Source organism: Trichomycterus rosablanca, chromosome 1, assembly GCF_030014385.1.
Source record: "Trichomycterus rosablanca isolate fTriRos1 chromosome 1, fTriRos1.hap1, whole genome shotgun sequence".
In the NCBI taxonomy this organism is placed as follows: domain Eukaryota; kingdom Metazoa; phylum Chordata; class Actinopteri; order Siluriformes; family Trichomycteridae; genus Trichomycterus; species Trichomycterus rosablanca.
The window spans coordinates 11,165,739-11,186,736 of NC_085988.1; the positions used below are offsets into that span (position 1 = coordinate 11,165,739).

The following is a 20,998-nucleotide window of genomic DNA, read 5'->3' on the forward strand; positions in this document are numbered from 1 at the left end:
TCTTTTCCCACGCTGGGGTTAAACGCTTCTGCATTGTGTATATCTAACCCACACACACTTGCATGCAGCTACACCATATGGTAAAGGCTTCTCGCAAGATTTTCTTCATGTCTTTACCGAAGTTGCTTCGTGCACAGGGGCACAGTCATGCTGGTACAAAAAAGGGCCTTCCCTAAACTCTTGGAAGGATATAATTCCTTAATATCACTGATGTATACACCTGTTAATAGTGCTCGTGGCTGAAACACATGAATTTGAAATTAAAAGGGGTGTCCCAATATTTTTGTTCATATAGTGTAGCTGTTTCAGTTTCGGCTCGGTGGGTAGCACTGTCCTGGGTTTGATTCCCAGGTGGGGCGGTCCGAGTCCTTTCTGTGTGGAGTTTGCATGTTCTCCCCACATCTGTGTGGGTTTCCTCCCACGAGTACAAAGACATTCAGTCAGGTTAACTGGAGATAAAATCCCTGTAGATAAGAGTGTGTGTGAATTGATCAGCCATAACATTAAAACCACCTCCTTGTTTCTACACTCACTGTCCATTTTATCAGCTCCACTTACCATATAGAAGCACTTTGTAGTTTTACAATTACTGACTGTAGTCCATCTGTTTCTCTGCATGCTTTGTTAGCCCCCTTTCACCCTGTTCTTCAATGGTCAGGACCACCACAGAGCAGGTATTATTTAGGTGGTGGATCATTCTCAGCAATGCAGTGACACTGACATGGTGGTGGTGTGTTAGTGTGTGTTGTGCTGGTATGAGTGGATCAGACACAGCAGCGCTGCTGGAGTTTTTAAATACCGTGTCCACTCACTGTCCACTCTATTAGACACTCCTACCTAGTCGGTCCACCTTGTAGATGTAAAGTCAGAGACGATCGCTCATCTATTGCTGCTGTTTGAGTCGGTCATCTTCTAGACCTTCATCAGTGGTCACAGGACGCTGCACACGGGGCGCTGTTGGCTGGATATTTTTGGTTGGTGGACTATTCTCATATTCTCAGTCCAGCAGTGACAGTGAGGTGTTTAAAAACTCCAGCAGCGCTGCTGTGTCTGATCCACTCATACCAGCACAACACACACTAACACACCACCACCATGTCAGTGTCACTGCAGTGCTGAGAATGATCCATTATCCACACTCTTATTTTAGGTCACTACTTCTGGATCCAGGGTTCGAATCCTCAGTGGTGCTACCGACCAGTTGGGCGTCTACATACACACAGACATGACTGGCACGAGAACGAGTCTGGAATGTTTTATTGAACGTAACAAACACGGCAGTAATACAGAACACTAACCTGAACCTGAACACCATCATCAGAGCATCAGAGTTAGATTAACCAAAAATAAAGGGACGGCAGGTAAAGAGGAATTACACTATATGGACAAAAGTATTGGGACGCCCATTAGCCACAATAGTTGCTAACAGGTGTAATAAATCAATTATAGAAAGAACATTACATGCTTCTGACTTTGCAGCAACAGTTTAGGGAAGGTCCTTTCCTGTTACAACACGAGAAAGCTCTATAAAGACATGAAGAAAAGCTCCAGCACAGAGCCCTGACCCAACAGCTCTGGAATTAACCGAGGCTTTGGATACACAGGCACAAATTCCCACAGACATACTTTAAAGTCTCGTGAGAAGCTTCTCCGAAGAGCGGCTGTCGTTCTAGCTGAAAGGATCACACAGAGGTCGCTCTGTTTCAACAACGATTGTTTTGAATTGCTCATGCTCAGGTGTCCAAATACTTTTGGCCATATAGTGTAAATCTACTTTCGTATCTTTCCTACTGTCCCAGCTTTTTGGGACTGGGGTTGTAACAGAGGTGCAGCCGGTATCACACAGCTCTTCTACACGACGTTAAGAGTCCGACCAGCAAAGCATGAGATAAAAAATATATGAAATGATTTATGTTTAGATATGACACAAAACACACACAGGTAGGTGCACCCTGTGGCAGGGGTGCAGAATTTGGCGTAACACTGCTGTTCTAGGATTTCTCTCTACGTGCTGCTGTTGGAAGATGTCAGATCAACCATCAGCTGTTAGAAATACACAATAAAAAACTAATAAAAACAAATTGGTCCCAAAATTGATGGCAATTTGTTGATTTAGGTCACAAACTTCATCCGTGAAGAATAAACATCTGAAGGTTTGAAGTGGAAAACACTCGTACACTCAAACACTTACAGGCGTTCAAATGCAGGCCAAAATAAACCATGAGATATAAACATAGTGTGTGTGTGTGTGTGTGTGTGTGTGGTGTTTATTTAAGAGCTTTAACGACGGACGAGTAGGCGATGTAGATCTCGTTGTCGCTCGGACACGTGGAGGAGAATTCCTCACGGGCGTATGCCGCATCCAGGTATCGCCATAGCGACGAGAGAGTACGAGGGATGGAGAAGTTCCGATACTTCTCACACACCACCTGATTACAAAGAGAGAGAGAGAGAACAGGAAAGAACCATTAAGGGACATCATGAGAGAGAGAGAGAGAGAGAGAGAGAGAGAGAGAGAGAGAGAGAGAGAGAGAAAAGAGAAAGTGTGAGAGAAAAAGAGTAGGAGAGGGAAAGCAAGCAAGAGAGCGAAAGAAAACGTGGCAGAGGAAAAAAGACAGCACAAGAAAGCAAAAGAGAGTGAGAGCGAGAGAAAGAGAGGGAGTGAGAGCCATCGAAAGAACAAGAGAAAGGGAGCAAACAAGAGAACAAAATAGAGAGAGAGCGCGAGAGATAGCGAACAAGAGAACATGAGTGAGAGAGACCAAATGAGAGAACATGAGTGAGAGCAAAAGAGAGGGCGAATGAGAGAACATGAGTGAAAGAGCAAACGAGAGAACATGAGAAAGAGAGAGAAAGCGAGAAAGAGTGAACGAAAGAACATGAGAAAGAGAGAGAACGTGAGAAAAGAAGAGAAAGTGAGAGAGCGAACAAGAGAACATAAGAAAGAGAAAGTGAGAAAGCGAACGAGAGAACGTAAGAAAATGAGAGAGCAAACAAGAGAATGCGAGGAAGTGAGAGAGCGAACGAGAAAAAAAGAGAAAGCAAAAAAAGAGTGAACAGAAGAACATGAGAAAGAGAGAACGTGAGAAAAAAGAGTGAGAGAGCGAACGAGAGAATGTGAGAAAGTGAGAGAGCGAACGAGAGAACGCAAGAAAATGAGAGAGCAAACGAGAGAACGTGAGAAAGTGAACGAGAGAATGTGAGAAAGAGAGCAAACGAGAAAACGTGAGAAAAGCGAGAGTGAATGAGAGAATGTGAGAAAGTAAACAAGAAAATGTGAGAAAAGCGAGATCGAACCAGAGAATGTGAGAAAGTAAACAAGAAAATGTGAGAAAAGCGAGATGATGCTATTGTGACAGACGAAATGGGCACAAATCCCCACAGCCACACTCGAGAATCATGAGAATCATTTCGAAAGTCCTGCAGAAGTCAAGACTGTTATAGCTGAAAGGTGGGCGGGGCATCTATATTTAACAGCAGGTCTGCTCTGAATAAGAAGCAGTCGGAACACAGGTTTCACTGTCCACAGTCAAGCAAGCTTCACATCACACTGGACCTAACAGGCAAGAAAGAAGCCTGCTCGACTGTGGACAGTGACACCTGTGTTCCAGAAGCTTCTACCTGACCAGTTCTTTGGTGTTTTTTTGGTTACATGTGACCATCTAGACCGATTTCCTCACAGCACAAAGTGGTCTGGGTGCAATCAAACTGGCCCTATTTATATGGGCACAGAGAAGTCACCCCCAAAATCAATCCCAATCAGTAACGACGAACTGAGAGGTCATGATACAAAGTTAAACGGCACTACAAAGCTGATGTCTGTATATTTTGGACCCTGCAGACCTGCGGGGGGTAAAGGGGGCGTTCCGCTACCTTGACGATGTGTAACTTGGGCAGCAGGTTGCAGTCGGCCAGCGTGAGCTCCTGCCCGTCCAGGAAGGCGCGGGACGAGGTGGTGACGTCATCAGCGCTGTTTTCGTCCACCTCGTCAGGTAGAGGGGAGCCCAGGTAATTGTCCAGCTTCTTCAGAGCCTTCAGCAAGCCTTTCTCCAGGTCTAACACACACACATGCACGGTCAGTTCCAAAATGATGAGCACCCTTGACCTTTGAGCGCTTAAAATGTCATTTGTTCACCTAAGTTCGAGTCTCGGCTGTGCTACCGACCCACCGGGCGCCCACACAGACGTGACTGGTTGTGTCTGAGGGTGGGAGGGCTGAAGCTAGGGCGATATGGATCAAAAATAATATCTCGATATTTTTTGCTGAACGGCGATATACGATATATATCTCGATATTTTTTTATCCCATAAGGTAATAACAAAAAGACACTTCTGAGACAAAGCTACATGTTCCAATTTTTTTACAGGCACTTTTATTAATATTCATGCTGGGGAAGCTTCACACAAGAACTATTTTTCCTTAAAAAAACAAAACAGAGCTATTCTAAGAAAAAAAAAAGTTGTTTTCTAAGGCATCTCCTGTTGTGTAATGTGAATTACAAATATATTGTCTGGTCCTTTAAGAATGTTAAGTGCACTATAGGGCGCAGGGAGCAAGTGTGTAGGGAAGATGTCGGAATGACACGGTTTCCGGCTGAGCTTGTGTGACATTAAAAGTAAAACCCCGTTAGAGTAAACCCCTCGTTAACCCCCCACCCCACCCCCCCATGTTTGGACTTACATTATTTTATGTATATGTCGCCATAACATTTACATTAAATTTTTTTTACGTATAGAACTCAGTTCTGTAATCCAGGCAGAACTAATCGTTCATGTTACTGTGTAACTATTACAACATTTAATGCATTTTAATCAGCGTTCTTCTTCATGCACTTTATTATTATTTAACAGATTTATTTGTTGTTTAATTGCTGTTTGCTCCTTGTTTACTGCAGAGTTAGTTTGTGCAATTTTATTAATTTTTGGATGTTTATTGGCCGACAACAAGAAATACTATAATAGAAGATAAATAAATAAATGACGTGTCGGACGTCGGGCGATCGTCCAGTATAAACTAACACGACCACGTACAACATCCAGTACAGAAATCCCCATAATGTTTGTTTTTTACAGATAGAGCAAATATATGCACATCACATATACAAACACAAGAGTCAGAACAACAGGAGATGCACCGCTACGTTATTATTACTTTCTCAACACTTAATGTGAAGTAAATACGTGCATGTCAGCGCGTGCATGCGCTTGTATTGGTTTTTGAAACAAATAACGACTCGTTTTCTTGTTTTTTAACTTTGGGATTTGGAGTGAAAACAAATGACCAAAGGTACACGGAGCTGGAACCTTTTGTCTGGACTTGTTTTCGGCGTTCTCTACAGAATACATTATTCTGCTGCTCATCTGACACTTTGAATTCGAACCATCTCCAAATAATTCCAAAGAGAGTCATTATTTTTCTTTTTAGTAAGCAGCTCCTCTTCGATAGCTTCTGTCATGTCTTTATCCGTCTCCATGCTATCGCTGCCTGCAGGAATTACTGGTGAAGCGGTGGGGAGGGATGAGTTGTGTTCAGTGAGGGAGAGGGGCGGGGCAGTGAGGGAGAGGGGCGGGGCGAGTTGTGTTCAGTGAGGGAGAGGGGCGGGGCAGTGAGGCGGTGGGGATGGGTGAGTTGTGTTCAGTGAGGGAGAGGGGCGGGGCAGTGAGGGAGAGGGGCGGGGCAGGTGAACATGTGCAGAGACAAACTGGGAGAAGAGAAAGACGAACTGTCTGATCTAACTGGAACGCAACATCTATATCGATATACGCGATATTGTCTTATCTTATATCGCGTATGAAAATATATCGATATTTTATAAAATCTCGATATATCGCCCAGCCCTAGCTGAAGCTATTCCTCATCACAGCTGCTCGAGGCGCTGCACAGAGGCGGTGAATAGAGGAGAGCAGTGCGTGACTCTCTGTACGCCATACGGATCCCTGTGTGAACTTGTCTCGTGCAGGGGAAAAGAAGTGGTTGGCTACTGCCCACGCACTACTGCTACGATCACTATAGGATGGGACGCTAAAAGAAAATTTTAAGGAAATACAAACCCATTACATTTTATTAGCTTTTATTGATGACAATTGTGGATGTAAGTTTAATTTAGCTTCCAATGGAACTAGAATCTTTCTCTTAAAGTGGGCGGGGCTTGTGTACAGTCCACCAATCAGAAGGCTGAATAACCTGTAGAGTGAAAGATAACTGGTGCACTCACTGTCGTTCATGCCGGGGTTGGAGTTCTTGATGTAGGCGGAGAACTTGGAGAAGACGTCCATGCCGGCCGTGTTGGACTCTGGGTTCCGAGAAGCAAGCCGAGGGTACCTGAGGGTTCAGGTGTGGGCGTGGTCAGGTTACCGATACAAACAACACATTCAGTCAGTCGTTGTATAAACACGCTGGACGACACAGTCATCACAGAAATGTTCCATCATATTCATCAGGTGTACTGACTCACAGTGAAATGTAATGAGTGAATGAGTGAGTGAATGTAAAAGAGTAAGTGGATAAGTAAATATGGTGAATAATTGAGTGACTGAGTAAATGAGCAGTTGAGTGAATGAGTGAGTAAATAAATAGTTAAATCAATGAGTGAATAAATAATTGAGTAAATGTGTGAGTAAACAAGAAAATAAATGGGTAAGTGATTAAGTGAAAGAGTAAATAAGTGATTGAGTGAGTGAGTAGATAAATGAGTGAGTGATTAAGTGAATGAGTGAATAAATGAATAAGGGATTTAGAGTAAACTAATGAGTAATTAAATGAATGATTGAGTAAATACGTGAGTGAATGAATGAGTAAATAAATGATTGAGTAAATAAGTGAGTAAATGGATGATTGAGTGAATGAGTGAATAAATGGGTGAGTAAATGAGTAAGTGATTGTGTGAGTGAGTGAATAAATGACTGAGTGAGCGAATGTATAAATGATGCATGAAAGAAATAAGTAAATCAGTGAGTAAACAAATTAATAAATGATGAATGAGTGAATAAGTGAATCAGTAAGTGAGTGAAAAAATGAGTAAATTAGTGAATAGTGGGGCCAGTGATAGCTCAGTGGTTAAGGTACTGGACTAGTAAACAGAAGGTTGCCGGTTCAAGCCCCGCCACCACCAAGTTGCCACTGTTGGGTCCCTGAGCAAGGCCCTTAACCCTCAATTGCTCATCGTGTTCCGCTCACTGTGTAAGTCGCTTTGGATAAAAGCGTCTGCTAAATGCTGAAAATGTAAATGTAATGTAAATGAATAAGTGAGTGAATAAATGAATGAGTGAATAAATGAGTAAATGAGTGAATAAGTGACTGAATGAATGAGTGAATAAATGAGTAAATGAGTGAATAAGTGACTGAATAAATGATGAATGAGTAAATGAGTGAATAAGTGAATGAATTAATAAATGAGTGAATAAGTGAGTGAATAAATGATGAATGAGTAAATGAGTGAATAAGTGAATGAATTAATAAATGAGTGAGTAAGTGAGTGAATAAATGATGAATGAGTAAATGAGTGAATAAGTGAGAGTGAAAAAATGAGTAAATGAGTGAATAAATAAATGAGTAAATGAGTGAATAAGTGACTGAATGAATGAGTGAAAAAATGAGTAAATGAGTGAATAAGTGAGTGAATAAATGATGAATGAGTAAATATGTGAATAAGTGAATGAATTAATAAATGAGTAAATGAGTGAATAAGTGACTGAATAAATGAATGAGTGAATAAGTGACTGAATAAATGATGAATGAGTAAATATGTGAATCAGTGAGAGTGAAAAAATGAGTAAATGAGTGAATGAGTGAATAAATAAATGAGTAAATGAGTGAATAAGTGACTGAATGAATGAGTGAAAAAATGAGTAAATGAGTGAATAAGTGAGTGAATAAATAAATGAGTAAATGAGTGAATAAGTGACTGAATGAATGAGTGAAAAAATGAGTAAATGAGTGAATAAGTGACTAAATAAATGATGAATGAGTAAATATGTGAATAAGTGAATGAATTAATAAATGAATAAATGAGTGAATGAGTGAATAAGTGACTGAATAAATGATGAATGAGTAAATATGTGAATCAGTGAGAGTGAAAAAATGAGTAAATGAGTGAATGAGTGAATAAATAAATGATGAATGAGTAAATATGTGAATAAGTGAATGAATTAATAAATGAGTAAATGAGTGAATAAGTGACTGAATGAATGAGTGAAAAAATGAGTAAATGAGTGAATAAGTGAGTGAATAAATAAATGAGTAAATGAGTGAATAAGTGACTGAATAAATGATGAATGAGTAAATATGTGAATAAGTGAATGAATTAATAAATGAATAAATGAGAGAATAAGTGACTGAATAAATGAATGAGTGAATAAGTGACTGAATAAATGATGAATGAGTAAATATGTGAATCAGTGAGAGTGAAAAAATGAGTAAATGAGTGAATGAGTGAATAAATAAATGAGTAAATGAGTGAATAAGTGACTGAATGAATGAGTGAAAAAATGAGTAAATGAGTGAATAAGTGAGTGAATAAATGATGAATGAGTAAATATGTGAATAAGTGAATGAATTAATAAATGAGTAAATGAGTGAATAAGTGACTGAATAAATGAATGAGTGAATAAGTGACTGAATAAATGATGAATGAGTAAATATGTGAATAAGTGAATGAATTAATAAATGAATAAATGAGTGAATGAGTGAATAAGTGACTGAATAAATGATGAATGAGTAAATATGTGAATCAGTGAGAGTGAAAAAATGAGTAAATGAGTGAATGAGTGAATAAATAAATGATGAATGAGTAAATATGTGAATAAGTGAATGAATTAATAAATGAGTAAATGAGTGAATAAGTGACTGAATGAATGAGTGAAAAAATGAGTAAATGAGTGAATAAGTGAGTGAATAAATAAATGAGTAAATGAGTGAATAAGTGACTGAATAAATGATGAATGAGTAAATATGTGAATAAGTGAATGAATTAATAAATGAATAAATGAGTGAATAAGTGACTGAATAAATGAATGAGTGAATAAGTGACTGAATAAATGATGAATGAGTAAATATGTGAATCAGTGAGAGTGAAAAAATGAGTAAATGAGTGAATGAGTGAATAAATAAATGAGTAAATGAGTGAATAAGTGACTGAATGAATGAGTGAAAAAATGAGTAAATGAGTGAATAAGTGAGTGAATAAATGATGAATGAGTAAATATGTGAATAAGTGAATGAATTAATAAATGAGTAAATGAGTGAATGAGTGAATAAATGAGTAAATGAGTGAATAAGTGACTGAATGAATGAGTGAAAAAATGAGTAAATGAGTGAATAAGTGAGTGAATAAATAAATGAGTAAATGAGTGAATAAGTGACTGAATGAATGAGTGAAAAAATGAGTAAATGAGTGAATAAGTGACTAAATAAATGATGAATGAGTAAATATGTGAATAAGTGAATGAATTAATAAATGAATAAATGAGTGAATGAGTGAATAAGTGACTGAATAAATGATGAATGAGTAAATATGTGAATCAGTGAGAGTGAAACAATGAGTAAATGAGTGAATGAGTGAATAAATAAATGATGAATGAGTAAATATGTGAATAAGTGAATGAATTAATAAATGAGTAAATGAGTGAATAAGTGACTGAATGAATGAGTGAAAAAATGAGTAAATGAGTGAATAAGTGAGTGAATAAATAAATGAGTAAATGAGTGAATAAGTGACTGAATAAATGATGAATGAGTAAATATGTGAATAAGTGAATGAATTAATAAATGAATAAATGAGTGAATAAGTGACTGAATAAATGAATGAGTGAATAAGTGACTGAATAAATGATGAATGAGTAAATATGTGCATCAGTGAGAGTGAAAAAATGAGTAAATGAGTGAATGAGTGAATAAATAAATGAGTAAATGAGTGAATAAGTGACTGAATGAATGAGTGAAAAAATGAGTAAATGAGTGAATAAGTGAGTGAATAAATAAATGAGTAAATGAGTGAATAAGTGACTGAATAAATGATGAATGAGTAAATATGTGAATAAGTGAATGAATTAATAAATGAATAAATGAGTGAATAAGTGACTGAATAAATGAATGAGTGAATAAGTGACTGAATAAATGATGAATGAGTAAATATGTGAATCAGTGAGAGTGAAAAAATGAGTAAATGAGTGAATAAATAAATGAGTAAATGAGTGAATAAGTGACTGAATGAATGAGTGAAAAAATGAGTAAATGAGTGAATAAGTGAGTGAATAAATAAATGAGTAAATGAGTGAATAAATAAATGAGTAAATGAGTGAATAAGTGACTGAATGAATGAGTGAAAAAATGAGTAAATGAGTGAATAAGTGACTAAATAAATGATGAATGAGTAAATATGTGAATAAGTGAATGAATTAATAAATGAATAAATGAGTGAATGAGTGAATAAGTGACTGAATAAATGATGAATGAGTAAATATGTGAATCAGTGAGAGTGAAAAAATGAGTAAATGAGTGAATGAGTGAATAAATAAATGAGTAAATGAGTGAATAAGTGACTGAATGAATGAGTGAAAAAATTAGTAAATGAGTGAATAAGTGAGTGAATAAATAAATAAGTAAATGAGTGAATAAGTGACTGAATGAATGAGTGAAAAAATGAGTAAATGAGTGAATAAGTGACTAAATAAATGATGAATGAGTAAATATGTGAATAAGTGAATGAATTAATAAATGAATAAATGAGTGAATAAGTGACTGAATAAATGAATGAGTGAATAAATGAGTAAATGAGTGAATAAGTGACTGAATGAATGAGTGAAAAAATGAGTAAATGAGTGAATAAGTGACTGAATGAATGAGTGAAAAAATGAGTAAATGAGTGAATAAGTGACTGAATAAATGATGAATGAGTAAATATGTGAATAAGTGAATGAATTAATAAATGAATAAATGAGTAAATAAGTGAGTGCATAAGTGAATGAATTAATAAATGAATAAATGAGTGAATAAGTGACTGAATGAATGAGTGAATAAATGAGTAAATGAGTGAATAAGTGACTGAATAAATGATAAATGAGTAAATATGTGAATAAGTGAATGAATTAATGAATGAGTGAATAAATGAGTAAATGAGTGAATAAGTGACTGAATGAATGAGTGAAAAAATGAGTAAATGAGTGAATAAGTGACTGAATAAATGATGAATGAGTAAATATGTGAATAAGTGAATGAATTAATAAATGAATAAATGAGTGAATAAGTGACTGAATAAATGATGAATGAGTGAATAAGTGAATGAATTAATAAATTAATAAATGAGTGAATAAGTGAGTGAATAAATGAATGAGTGAATAAATGAGTAAATGAGTGAATAAGTGACTGAATAAATGATGAATGAGTAAATATGTGAATAAGTGAATGAATTAATAAATGAATAAATGAGTGAATAAGTGAGTGAATAAGTGACTGAATAAATGATGAATGAGTGAATAAATGAGTAAATGAGTGAATAAGTGACTGAATAAATGATGAATGAGTAAATATGTGAATAAGTGAATGAATTAATAAATGAATAAATGAGTGAATAAGTGACTGAATAAATGATGAATGAGTGAATAAATGAGTAAATGAGTGAATAAGTGACTGAATAAATGATGAATGAGTAAATATGTGAATAAATGAATGAGTGAATAAATGAGTAAATGAGTGAATAAGTGACTGAATAAATGATGAATGAGTAAATATGTGAATAAGTGAATGAATTAATAAATGAATAAATGAGTGAATAAGTGAGTGAATAAATGATGAATGAGTAAATGAGTGAATAAGTGAATGAATTAATAAATGAATAAATGAGTGAATAAGTGAGTGAATAAGTGAATGAATGAATAAATGAGTGAATAAGTGACTGAATAAATGAGTAAATGAGTGAATAAGTGAATTAATTAATAAATGAATAAATGAGTGAATAAGTGAGTGAATAAGTGAATGAATTAATAAAATGAGTGAATAAGTGAGTGAATTAATGATGAATGAGTGAATGAGTGAATAAGTGACTGAATTAATGATGAATGAGTGAATAAGTGACTGAATTAATGATGAATGAGTGAATGAGTGAATAAGTGACTGAATTAATAAATGAATAAATGAGTGAATAAGTGACTGAATAAATGATGAATGAGTAAATGAGTGAATAAGTGAATGAATTAATAAATGAGTGAATGAGTGATTATTACTTGGGAGGACAGAGGTGCTCCTCGATGAACTCCTCGATCTTGTTGGTGTCGGTCTTGACTTCTCTTCCATACAGCAGGAATGGAGGTTGTGCTCCGGGAGCCAGATCCTTCAGAACATCAGGCTTCCTGCAGGAGGACAGAGGGACAGGAGATTGTGGGAGGACAGAGGGACAGGAGATTGTGGGAGGACAGAGGGACAGGAGATTGTGGGAGGACACAGGGACAGGAGATTGTGGGAGGACACAGGGACAGGAGATTGTGGGAGGACAGAGGGACAGGAGATTGTGGGAGGACAGAGGGACAGGAGATTGTGGGAGGACAGAGGGACAGGAGATTGTGGGAGGACACAGGGACAGGAGATTGTGGGAGGAAAGAGGGACAGGAGATTGTGGGAGGACAGAGGGACAGGAGATTGTGGGAGGACAGAGGGACAGGAGATTGTGGGAGGAAAGAGGGACAGGAGATTGTGGGAGGACAGAGGGACAGGAGATTGTGGGAGGACAGAGGAACAGGAGATTGTGGGAGGACAGAGGGACAGGAGATTGTGGGAGGACAGAGGAACAGGAGATTGTGGGAGGACAGAGGAACAGGAGATTGTGGGAGGACAGAGGGACAGGAGATTGTGGGAGGACACAGGGACAGGAGATTGTGGGAGGACACAGGGACAGGAGATTGTGGGAGGACAGAGGGACAGGAGATTGTGGGAGGACAGAGGGACAGGAGATTGTGGGAGGACAGAGGGACAGGAGATTGTGGGAGGACAGAGGGACAGGAGATTGTGGGAGGACAGAGGGACAGGAGGACAGGAGAAGTGAAATAAGAACATGATTAAGCTCATGAATCTTTGATCTGATCTCTCTGCCTGATTCATGACACGTTCACTGTCTTTCGGTCCATCTGGGATGAGCTTAAGCCCAGAGAACCCGACTGCAGTTCTGTATAGAACTGAACAATCTGACTTTCTCTTTGTGTCATAGAGTTTTAGGCTGCATTTCTTGATGCAGCGGTGGACTGTGTTAAGTGACAATGGTTTTCTGAAGCCCTCACAAGCTCATGTGGCTGTATTTATCAGTACTTGTGATCTTGCCCTGAGAAACGAAAACAATCCACTGTGGCGACTCTATTTCTTTTTCTTCATGTCTTTATAGAGCTTGCTTTGCGTTCAGGAAAGGGCCTTCCCCAAACTATTGTACGTTTCCGATATTCTGTCCGGCGTCTGCGTCGGTACGAACCTCTTCATGTCGACGGTGGTGACGTTGAAGGTCACTCCTTTGAGCCAGAGCACCATGAAGAGTCTCTGAGAGAAGGGGCAGTTCCCGATGCTCTGTCCATCACTGCCTGCCTGTAAACACACACACACACACACACACACACACACACACACACACACACACACACACACACACACACAGTCACTCTAACAGGTATAGCTGCTGTTTTGTAAACACAACCTCCGTCTCTCTGTTGATGTTTTTGCAAAATTAACCCATGCTTTTAGTCCTGAGATCTTCTGAAGGCCGTGTAGATGTGTAGCCCAATAATCATCTGTTAATAAACACTGACGAGCCAAAATTTTGGGACATGAGGGTGAGGGATCTATTAGATCAGTGGTCCTTAACCAAGGAGCCTCGTAGCCCTTATCGACCAAAAGACCACCGGTTGACAAGGACTACGGCCGGTTCTTGAACCGAGTCCATTTTAAGAGAACCTGCCCTCGTTTCCACCAGTTTTTGGGAGCCAAGCATGCATCATCAATGAAAGTAGGAGCGTGTAGATCACCTGCAAGCATAAGATGACGTGAAGGTGATTCTGTTCCTCGTGTTTGTTTGTTTATTAGAACTTTAACGTCATGTTTTACACTGTGGTTACATTACTGACAGGAACGGTAGTTACTCATTACACAAGATTCATCAGGTCACAAGATTATATCGAACACAGTCATGGACACTTTAGTATCTTCAATTCACCTCACTTGCACGTCTTTGGACTGTGGGAGGAAACCGGAGCACCCGGAGGAAACCCACGCAGACACGGGGAGAACATGCAAACTCCACACAGAAAGGACCCGGACCGCCCCACCTGGGGATCGAACCCAGGACCTTCTTGCCGTGAGGCGACAGTGTTTGTCGCCACTGTTACTGTTACCAGCCAAACTGACCTGATAACCACGCCGGACGCAAGCCGCAGCAAGCTCAGGTTGTCACACATTGGTGGATCGAGTAGCCAGGACGTCTGTTAGCGCTTTTCCACCAAAAAGCTCTGGTTCTTGAACCGGTTCTGTTCAGGTTTCTTCGAACCTTGGTGTTTTGTAGAGAACCGACGCGCTAGGGATGGGAATTTCGGCTCTTTTTCGGCTCCCAAGTGGCTCCTTAGATTTTTTTGTTGCTTAAATTAATTTTTTACCAAATTACATGTAAAATGAATTACTAAAGTAAAAAAACATTGTATTAAATGTTTATTATTTAAATGGCTTTATTTATATACTCAACATGGAACAGAGTGCTCCAACAATAAATTATAAAATACAAAAACAAAGACCCCTCTCAATTAGACAAAAAGATCTGATTGTGTATATTATTTGTACATTTTTTTCTTCTAGTGTGGGGCGGCACGGTGGCTAAGTGGGTAGCACTGTCGCCTTACGGCAAGAAGGTCCTGGGTTCGATCCCCAGGTGGGGCGGTCCGGGTCCTTTCTGTGTGGAGTTTGCATGTTCTCCCCATGTCTGTGTGGGTTTCCTCCCACAGTCCAAAGACATGCAAGTGAGGTGAATTGGAGACACTAAATTGTTCATGACTGTTTGATATAACCTTGTGAACTGATGAATCTTGTGTAATGAGTAACTACCGTTCCTGTCATGAATGTAACCGAAGTGTAAAACATGATGTTAAAATCCTAATAAATTAAAAAAAATAAACAAGCATCTAGAGTGAAAAAACACAACATCACTCAACAAAATATTAATGAAAATGTGCAAAAGAAAAGAAAAATCAGCATCCTGTTATGATCTGCTCTGTTAAAAAAGATTCTCTCTGAGGGGACAGATACACAGTCTGTGTGCCATCACATGTATAAGATGTGGGTAGACTGAACACTTGGTCTCCCACCAGCTCAGTGGGTCTGAACTTCTCTGTAAAAGGGGCTTCTCGTGTCCAAACTTTACTATGAGAGTTTCCTGTCACTCATTTTCCTCACCTTTCCAGCATGTAATGTCTGGCTGTGTAAAGCGCTGAGTTCTCTCTCTCTCTCTCTCTCTCTCTCTCGACTGTTCGTGTGCACGCTGTGTGTGTGTGTGTGACCCCTCCCCTCCTGCTCAGTGTAAACACACAAACGCCACCACATATCTTGACCAATCACGTACGGTTTTGACAGAAAAAAAAACAGAAAAAAATGAATTGGCTCCCAAACAGGAGCCGGATCCCGTCGTTCACTTTAAAGAGCCGACCCTTAGAGCCGGATCGTTCGCGACCGACCCATCACTACGACGCGCATTTCAACCAGATTTTGGGAACCAAGCCTGCGTCATCAACGGTGGGCGTTACACAACAAAAGTAAAGAGTAACATGATGATGTAGCGTGTAGATTATCTGTGGGGATTTGTGCTGTCGTTACTGATGTTGGTTTTTATACAAAAAGCATCGATCAGCTGTCGGTGATAAGAAGACGTAGACGTGTTTGTCACAGTTGTTGTTTTCTTTAGTTCATTGATGTGAGAAGCGTTTTGTGCTTCGCTCTCACCGCGACCCTCGATTTGCTCAGCGCTCGACTTGAGTGATAAAACATCACTAAAGTTCCACGACACGAACAAACATCTGTGTGAAATAACCATCAGATCCAGTCTAACAGCTCCACACGTGTCTGTGTTTAGCTGGATTTACTTTAAACACGTGTGGTGGTTCTGCAGCTCGGGGTTCTGAATCCACAAAAGCTTCAACTAAATAAAACGTAACATGGTTTAATGTACTAAAAGTACGACACAGAAACTCTAAACTAGTCTCCGTTATTACAGGTTATAATCGCTCTGTACTGCCGACATTTATCGGTCATTGTTTTACTACAACAAGCCACGTTACGCTTTATTTTTCACTTTAAACGTTCGTTCTGTCTGGGTCACTTTTACCACCTCATATCACACGGTTCATCACTTTGAGAATATCAGCGAATATCAGCAGCAAACTGGATCAAAATGTAATCAGGTGAACTTTAAAAGATGAAAGTGGTTTAAATTCTATATAATGTTATAATGTCTCATGTGAAAGAGTCCAAACCTCTACGCTGTGACACGCCCATAGATGACGTCATGGTTCGCGCTGAAAAACCAAGTATTCTGTGGTGCCAGATTAGAACGCTAGTTCTCTGTCTGGAACCTCTTTTTTTCGGTGGAAACATGTGGAACCGGTTCAAAATGAAGTTCGCGAACCAGAACAGAGCCGGATCCGCGTCGGTGGAAAAGGGGTACGAGAGGACCGTTTCTATTCCGGCTCTGTCGCAGATGTATTTTTGTGCATTTTATTTGCTTTGCTTAGTTTCTAGTTTCCGTTATTTTGGACACCCCTTTACTTTTGCCTTTTCCAGGCCAATAAAAAAAAGGTCGTTTCTTCAAAAAAGGTGGTGGGTCTTGGAGGAAGCACGTGTTAGCCCACACCTTCCCAGACGATTTTAATGACTGAATGGCGCTGAGAAACGCTGCGCAGGGCGGGGATACACCCTGAACAGTTCGCCACAGCCAGAGGGGGAGGGAAACTACTTATAGAAAGTGACCGAGACCGAGAGGGAAGTCACATTCGTCTATTTTGACAGTTCGTCTATTTGGACACCCCTTTACTTTTGCCTTTTCCAGGTCAAAATTTAAATTTATTTTCAAAAAATTTAGCTGTTCTCGGAGGAAGCACGTGTTAGCCAAAACTTCCCCAGATGATGTCAATGACTGAAATGAATTGACTTCAATTCCCAGGGTTTCTCCCTTCTCACAGGAAGTCTCACTTCTGTCTCATGTCCTTATAATTTCGGCACATCTTCAGTGCCTGCAGAGAAAACAGCGTTAGCTAAAAACAGTGGTGAAACCCGAGCGGCGCGCTCTCGACTTTCAGGTCTCAGCCCTCCGTGCGGCTGAATCCACGGGTCTGTGTGTCCGGAAACGAATGGAACTGTGGGCAGCGCTGAACAATACCTGCTTTCATAGAGGCGGGGGAAACACACACACACACACACACACACACACACACACACACACACACACACACTGTGTACACAATGACCTCGTTATGTAAACTACACGTTCCCCTGTCTCAGAAAACAACCAGACTTTACTTAGTGCACATAATGCAATTGCTACAGATCGACGCCCTCCTGCCGCTCTACTGAAACCCCGGCCCTGTGCGGTCAGGGTTGCTGTGGCAGCAGCCAATCCACCATCTGCGCGTCTGTCAGAGGTGGAGGGAAACTACCTACAGAAAGTGACCGGGAGCCTGAGCTGTTCGGACATGCCCTTCCAAAGCAATGGACATTAAAAAGGCTCCTTAGAGAAAATTAAGGAGTGGGTCTGTGGGAATTTGTGCCCCTTCATTGTAAATAGGGCTGTTTTATAATAATAGGGGTTCTCATCGGGTCACTGGAGTTCCTTCACACCGGACCGTACTTTGTATACATGGGCCAGAACCGTTAGGGTCCTTCCCTAAACTGTGCAGTAAAGGTGGGTCCAGCAGATCTGTGTTCTGTTTGTACTAGAGTGAGAAACAACAGAGAAAACGAGCGAGGATTTTCATTTGCTGACCATGTTGGACGTCTGACCTCGAAGTGTCCTACACTGCATGTTCAAAAGTATTTGGACACCTGAGCATGAGCTTTTTGGACATCCCGTTCCAAAACCATGTGCGTTAATACATTATATTGTGTTTGTAGCTTTAATATCAGTCACTCCTCTGGGAAGCCTCTGTACAAGACTTTGGAGTGTGTCTGTGGGAGTTTGTGCTCATTCAGTCGATAGTCAGTGAGGTCAGGCACTTATTGAGGAACAGAAAGCCCCAAAAAGTTAAGTTGGGTGTAGATCAACGGGAGCTAGTCAAACCATAATCATGCTGAAAGAGAAAGGGGACTTCCCCAAACTGTTGCTCCAATGCTAAGTGTTTAAGTCAAGGGGGAGGGGGGTGTAAACCTTTGCCTCATGACTGTACATGTTCAGTGCTGACACTTAATGCACCATTAATGACAAATTATATTTATAAACAATATTAATGATAATTAATCTACACACATGGTGGCTCGGTGGGTAGCACTGTCGCCTCACAGCAAGGAGGTCCTGGGTTCGATCCCCAGGCGGGGCGGTCCGGGTCCTTTCTGTATGTAGTTTGCATGTTCTCCCCACGTCTGTGTGGGTTTCCTCCCACAGTCCAAAAACATGCAGTCAGGTTAACTGGAGACACTGAATTGCCCTATAGGTGAATGTGTGTGTGTGTCTGCCCTGCGATGGACTGGCGCCCCATCCAGGGTGTTACTGTGTGCCTTGCGCCCATTGAAAAGCTGGGATAGGCTCCAGCACCCCTCCTCTACCCTAATTGGATAAGCGGTTAAGAAAGTGAGTGAGTGAGTAATCTACACAAGGCTGGAATTAAAACACTATATGGCCAAAAGTATGTGGACACCAGGTAATCAAGCATAATATAATATGATTGCCAAACCAAGCGCTAAATGGACACAAATTCTCACACAGCCACTCCAAAATCCAAAATCCTGTGGAAATCCTTCCAAGATACGTGAAGCCTGTTATTGGTAGATTATACTCGGGTGTCCACATACTTTTGGCCATAAAGTGCCTCCCTAAACTGTTTTATATTGCATGATCTTAGCTTGACCTCCTTGTACTGTTCATTCGACTACAGCCGGTGACTTCTCTGTGCCCGTATAAGTAGGATTAGTTCGACCACACCCATTCAAAAATACACAGGACAGTGGTTGGCTCAAAAACAGAAAGGCCCGACAGACAGAGAAATGACTTCTAATGGTCAATCCACAGGCCTGCTATACATTAGAAGCCTCTCGACCACTGTTCACAGTCAAGCGAGCTTAATGCACGCACCTTAATGCTCGGATAAGCTTGTTGCTGATCATGTGACCTTAAAAAACCCACAAAAAACCTTCAGGAGTTGCGATTCCTTTCTCTTAAAGCAGCCTTTAATCCAACCCTAAATAATACATCTGTAAAGCCTGCTTGACTGTGGTCAGTGACACACACACACACACTATATGGACAGAAGTATCGGGACGCCCTTTCTAATTATTGTATTCGCGTGTTACAGCCACAACAGTTGCTACCAGGTGTGATAAATGAATTATATACTATAATTAGGAACTCAAGTGCTTCCAGCTTTGCAGCAACAGTTTAGGGAAGGTCCTGTCCTGTTCCAGCATGAGCAAGCTCTATAAAGACTTGAAGAAACGCTCGGTCACACAGAGCACCTTTGGAATGAACTGGAACATCAACATCAGTGTCCAGCCATACAAATGCTGCCTTCTTTTGACCGAATGGGCACAAATCCCCACAGACATACTTCAAATACCTTTGAAGCAGCTTCTTATACAGATCAGACTTGGTTTTGTTTGTGATTTTCGGACTGTATCCAAACATCTGGACACTTTTCCTTCCAGAATAAGGCGATAGTTTGTGTTTTGGACAGATGTGGCCTAGTGGTTAAGGTACTGGACTAGTAAGCCAAAGGTTCCTGGTTCAAGTCCCACCACTGCCAGAATGACACTGTTGGACCCCTCAGCAAGGCCCTTAACCTTCAATTGCTTTGACTGTATACTGTCACAGTACTGTAAGTCGCTTTGGATAAAATGCTGAAAATGTAAATGTTTTCTTTCCAACCTTGGTGAAGAGACCACTGTTCCATGTAGCTCAAACCTGACTCCCCAAGTGACATTCAGGACTCCTGCTCTCTTAGATCACACTATTTACTTGGTTTTACGGAATAAACAATCTTATATTGAGTCTTTTTAAAAAGAAAATCTAAATAAAATCTGATGTGTGATGCAGAATGATGAGAATCCAGCGCCAATCCACCTACTTACCTTCACAAACAGCTCAATCTCGGTATGATTTTCCCCGCTCATGATTATTATCCAGGATTAAAGCTCCAAACAGGAAGGTAAAGCAGTATAAAACAGGATTAAAAATAATATATAAAAATAAAACAGGTTTTTTTGTTGATAAATCCGATTTCTGTGCTGGATCTGATCAGACTTCCGCTCTGTTCTTTACAAAGATCCTTCAAACAGATCAAAATCACACAAATTGTTCACGAATTAAACTATATATCCACCAGTGAAGAGTTTGGACCCTTTTAAAATAATAATAATATTAAAAAAGTATATAAAATAAAAGCGCAGAAGTTCAGAGCGCCAGCACACCTAACTGTCTATTTCCCTTCACCGCTCACTTTAGAGTAGAGCTAAGAGTCGACTCCGTGAAAGAATCGAATCTCTGGTTCAGAAATCTGAGTCGACTCTAAGGTTTTCGAGTCGAGATTTTCAAATTCTCCGTCTAAACTTAATAACTAAATATTGCATAATTTACTTATTGTCTGTTTTATCACCGCGTTATCCTGGTCGGGGTCGCAGTGAATCTGATTCACTGAGCGGAAGGCAGGAAACACCTAAACAAAGTTGTCAGACTATCACACACACACACACTCACACTTAGGACAGTTTGGTCATTCCAATTCACCTCACTTGCATGTCTTTGGACTTGTAGGAGGGAACCGGAACGCCTCATGGGCAGTTATA

At 39.9% G+C, this 20,998-nt stretch overlaps 1 protein-coding gene across 1 annotated transcript; it reads right to left on the reverse strand.

The window, feature by feature from the left end:
- Positions 1-1,240: 1,240 nt before the first annotated feature.
- clic1 (chloride intracellular channel 1) lies at positions 1,241-20,635 on the reverse strand. The gene is made up of 6 exons (XM_062999838.1): positions 20,285-20,635; positions 13,452-13,561; positions 12,220-12,345; positions 6,216-6,322; positions 3,874-4,055; positions 1,241-2,429 (listed from the first exon to the last, which is right to left on the reverse strand). Exons 1-6 carry the CDS (start codon positions 20,324-20,326, stop codon positions 2,268-2,270), a joined length of 729 nt encoding a protein of 242 aa, XP_062855908.1. The 5' UTR covers positions 20,327-20,635; the 3' UTR covers positions 1,241-2,267.
- Positions 20,636-20,998: the final 363 nt, after the last annotated feature.

What these genes read in the sequence shown, in the direction of transcription:
- clic1 (XM_062999838.1), bottom strand. Translation starts at nt 20,326, where the DNA reads ATGAGCGGGGAAAATCATACCGAGATTGAGCTGTTTGTGAAG. An exon ending in ACCACCGTCGACATGAAGAG is followed by an intron (nt 12,346 to 13,451) that starts GTTCGTACCGAC and finishes GTCCTCCTGCAG; the next exon opens with GAAGCCTGATGTTCTGAAGG. An exon ending in CCAAGTTACACATCGTCAAG is followed by an intron (nt 2,430 to 3,873) that starts GTAGCGGAACGC and finishes CTTTGTAATCAG; the next exon opens with GTGGTGTGTGAGAAGTATCG.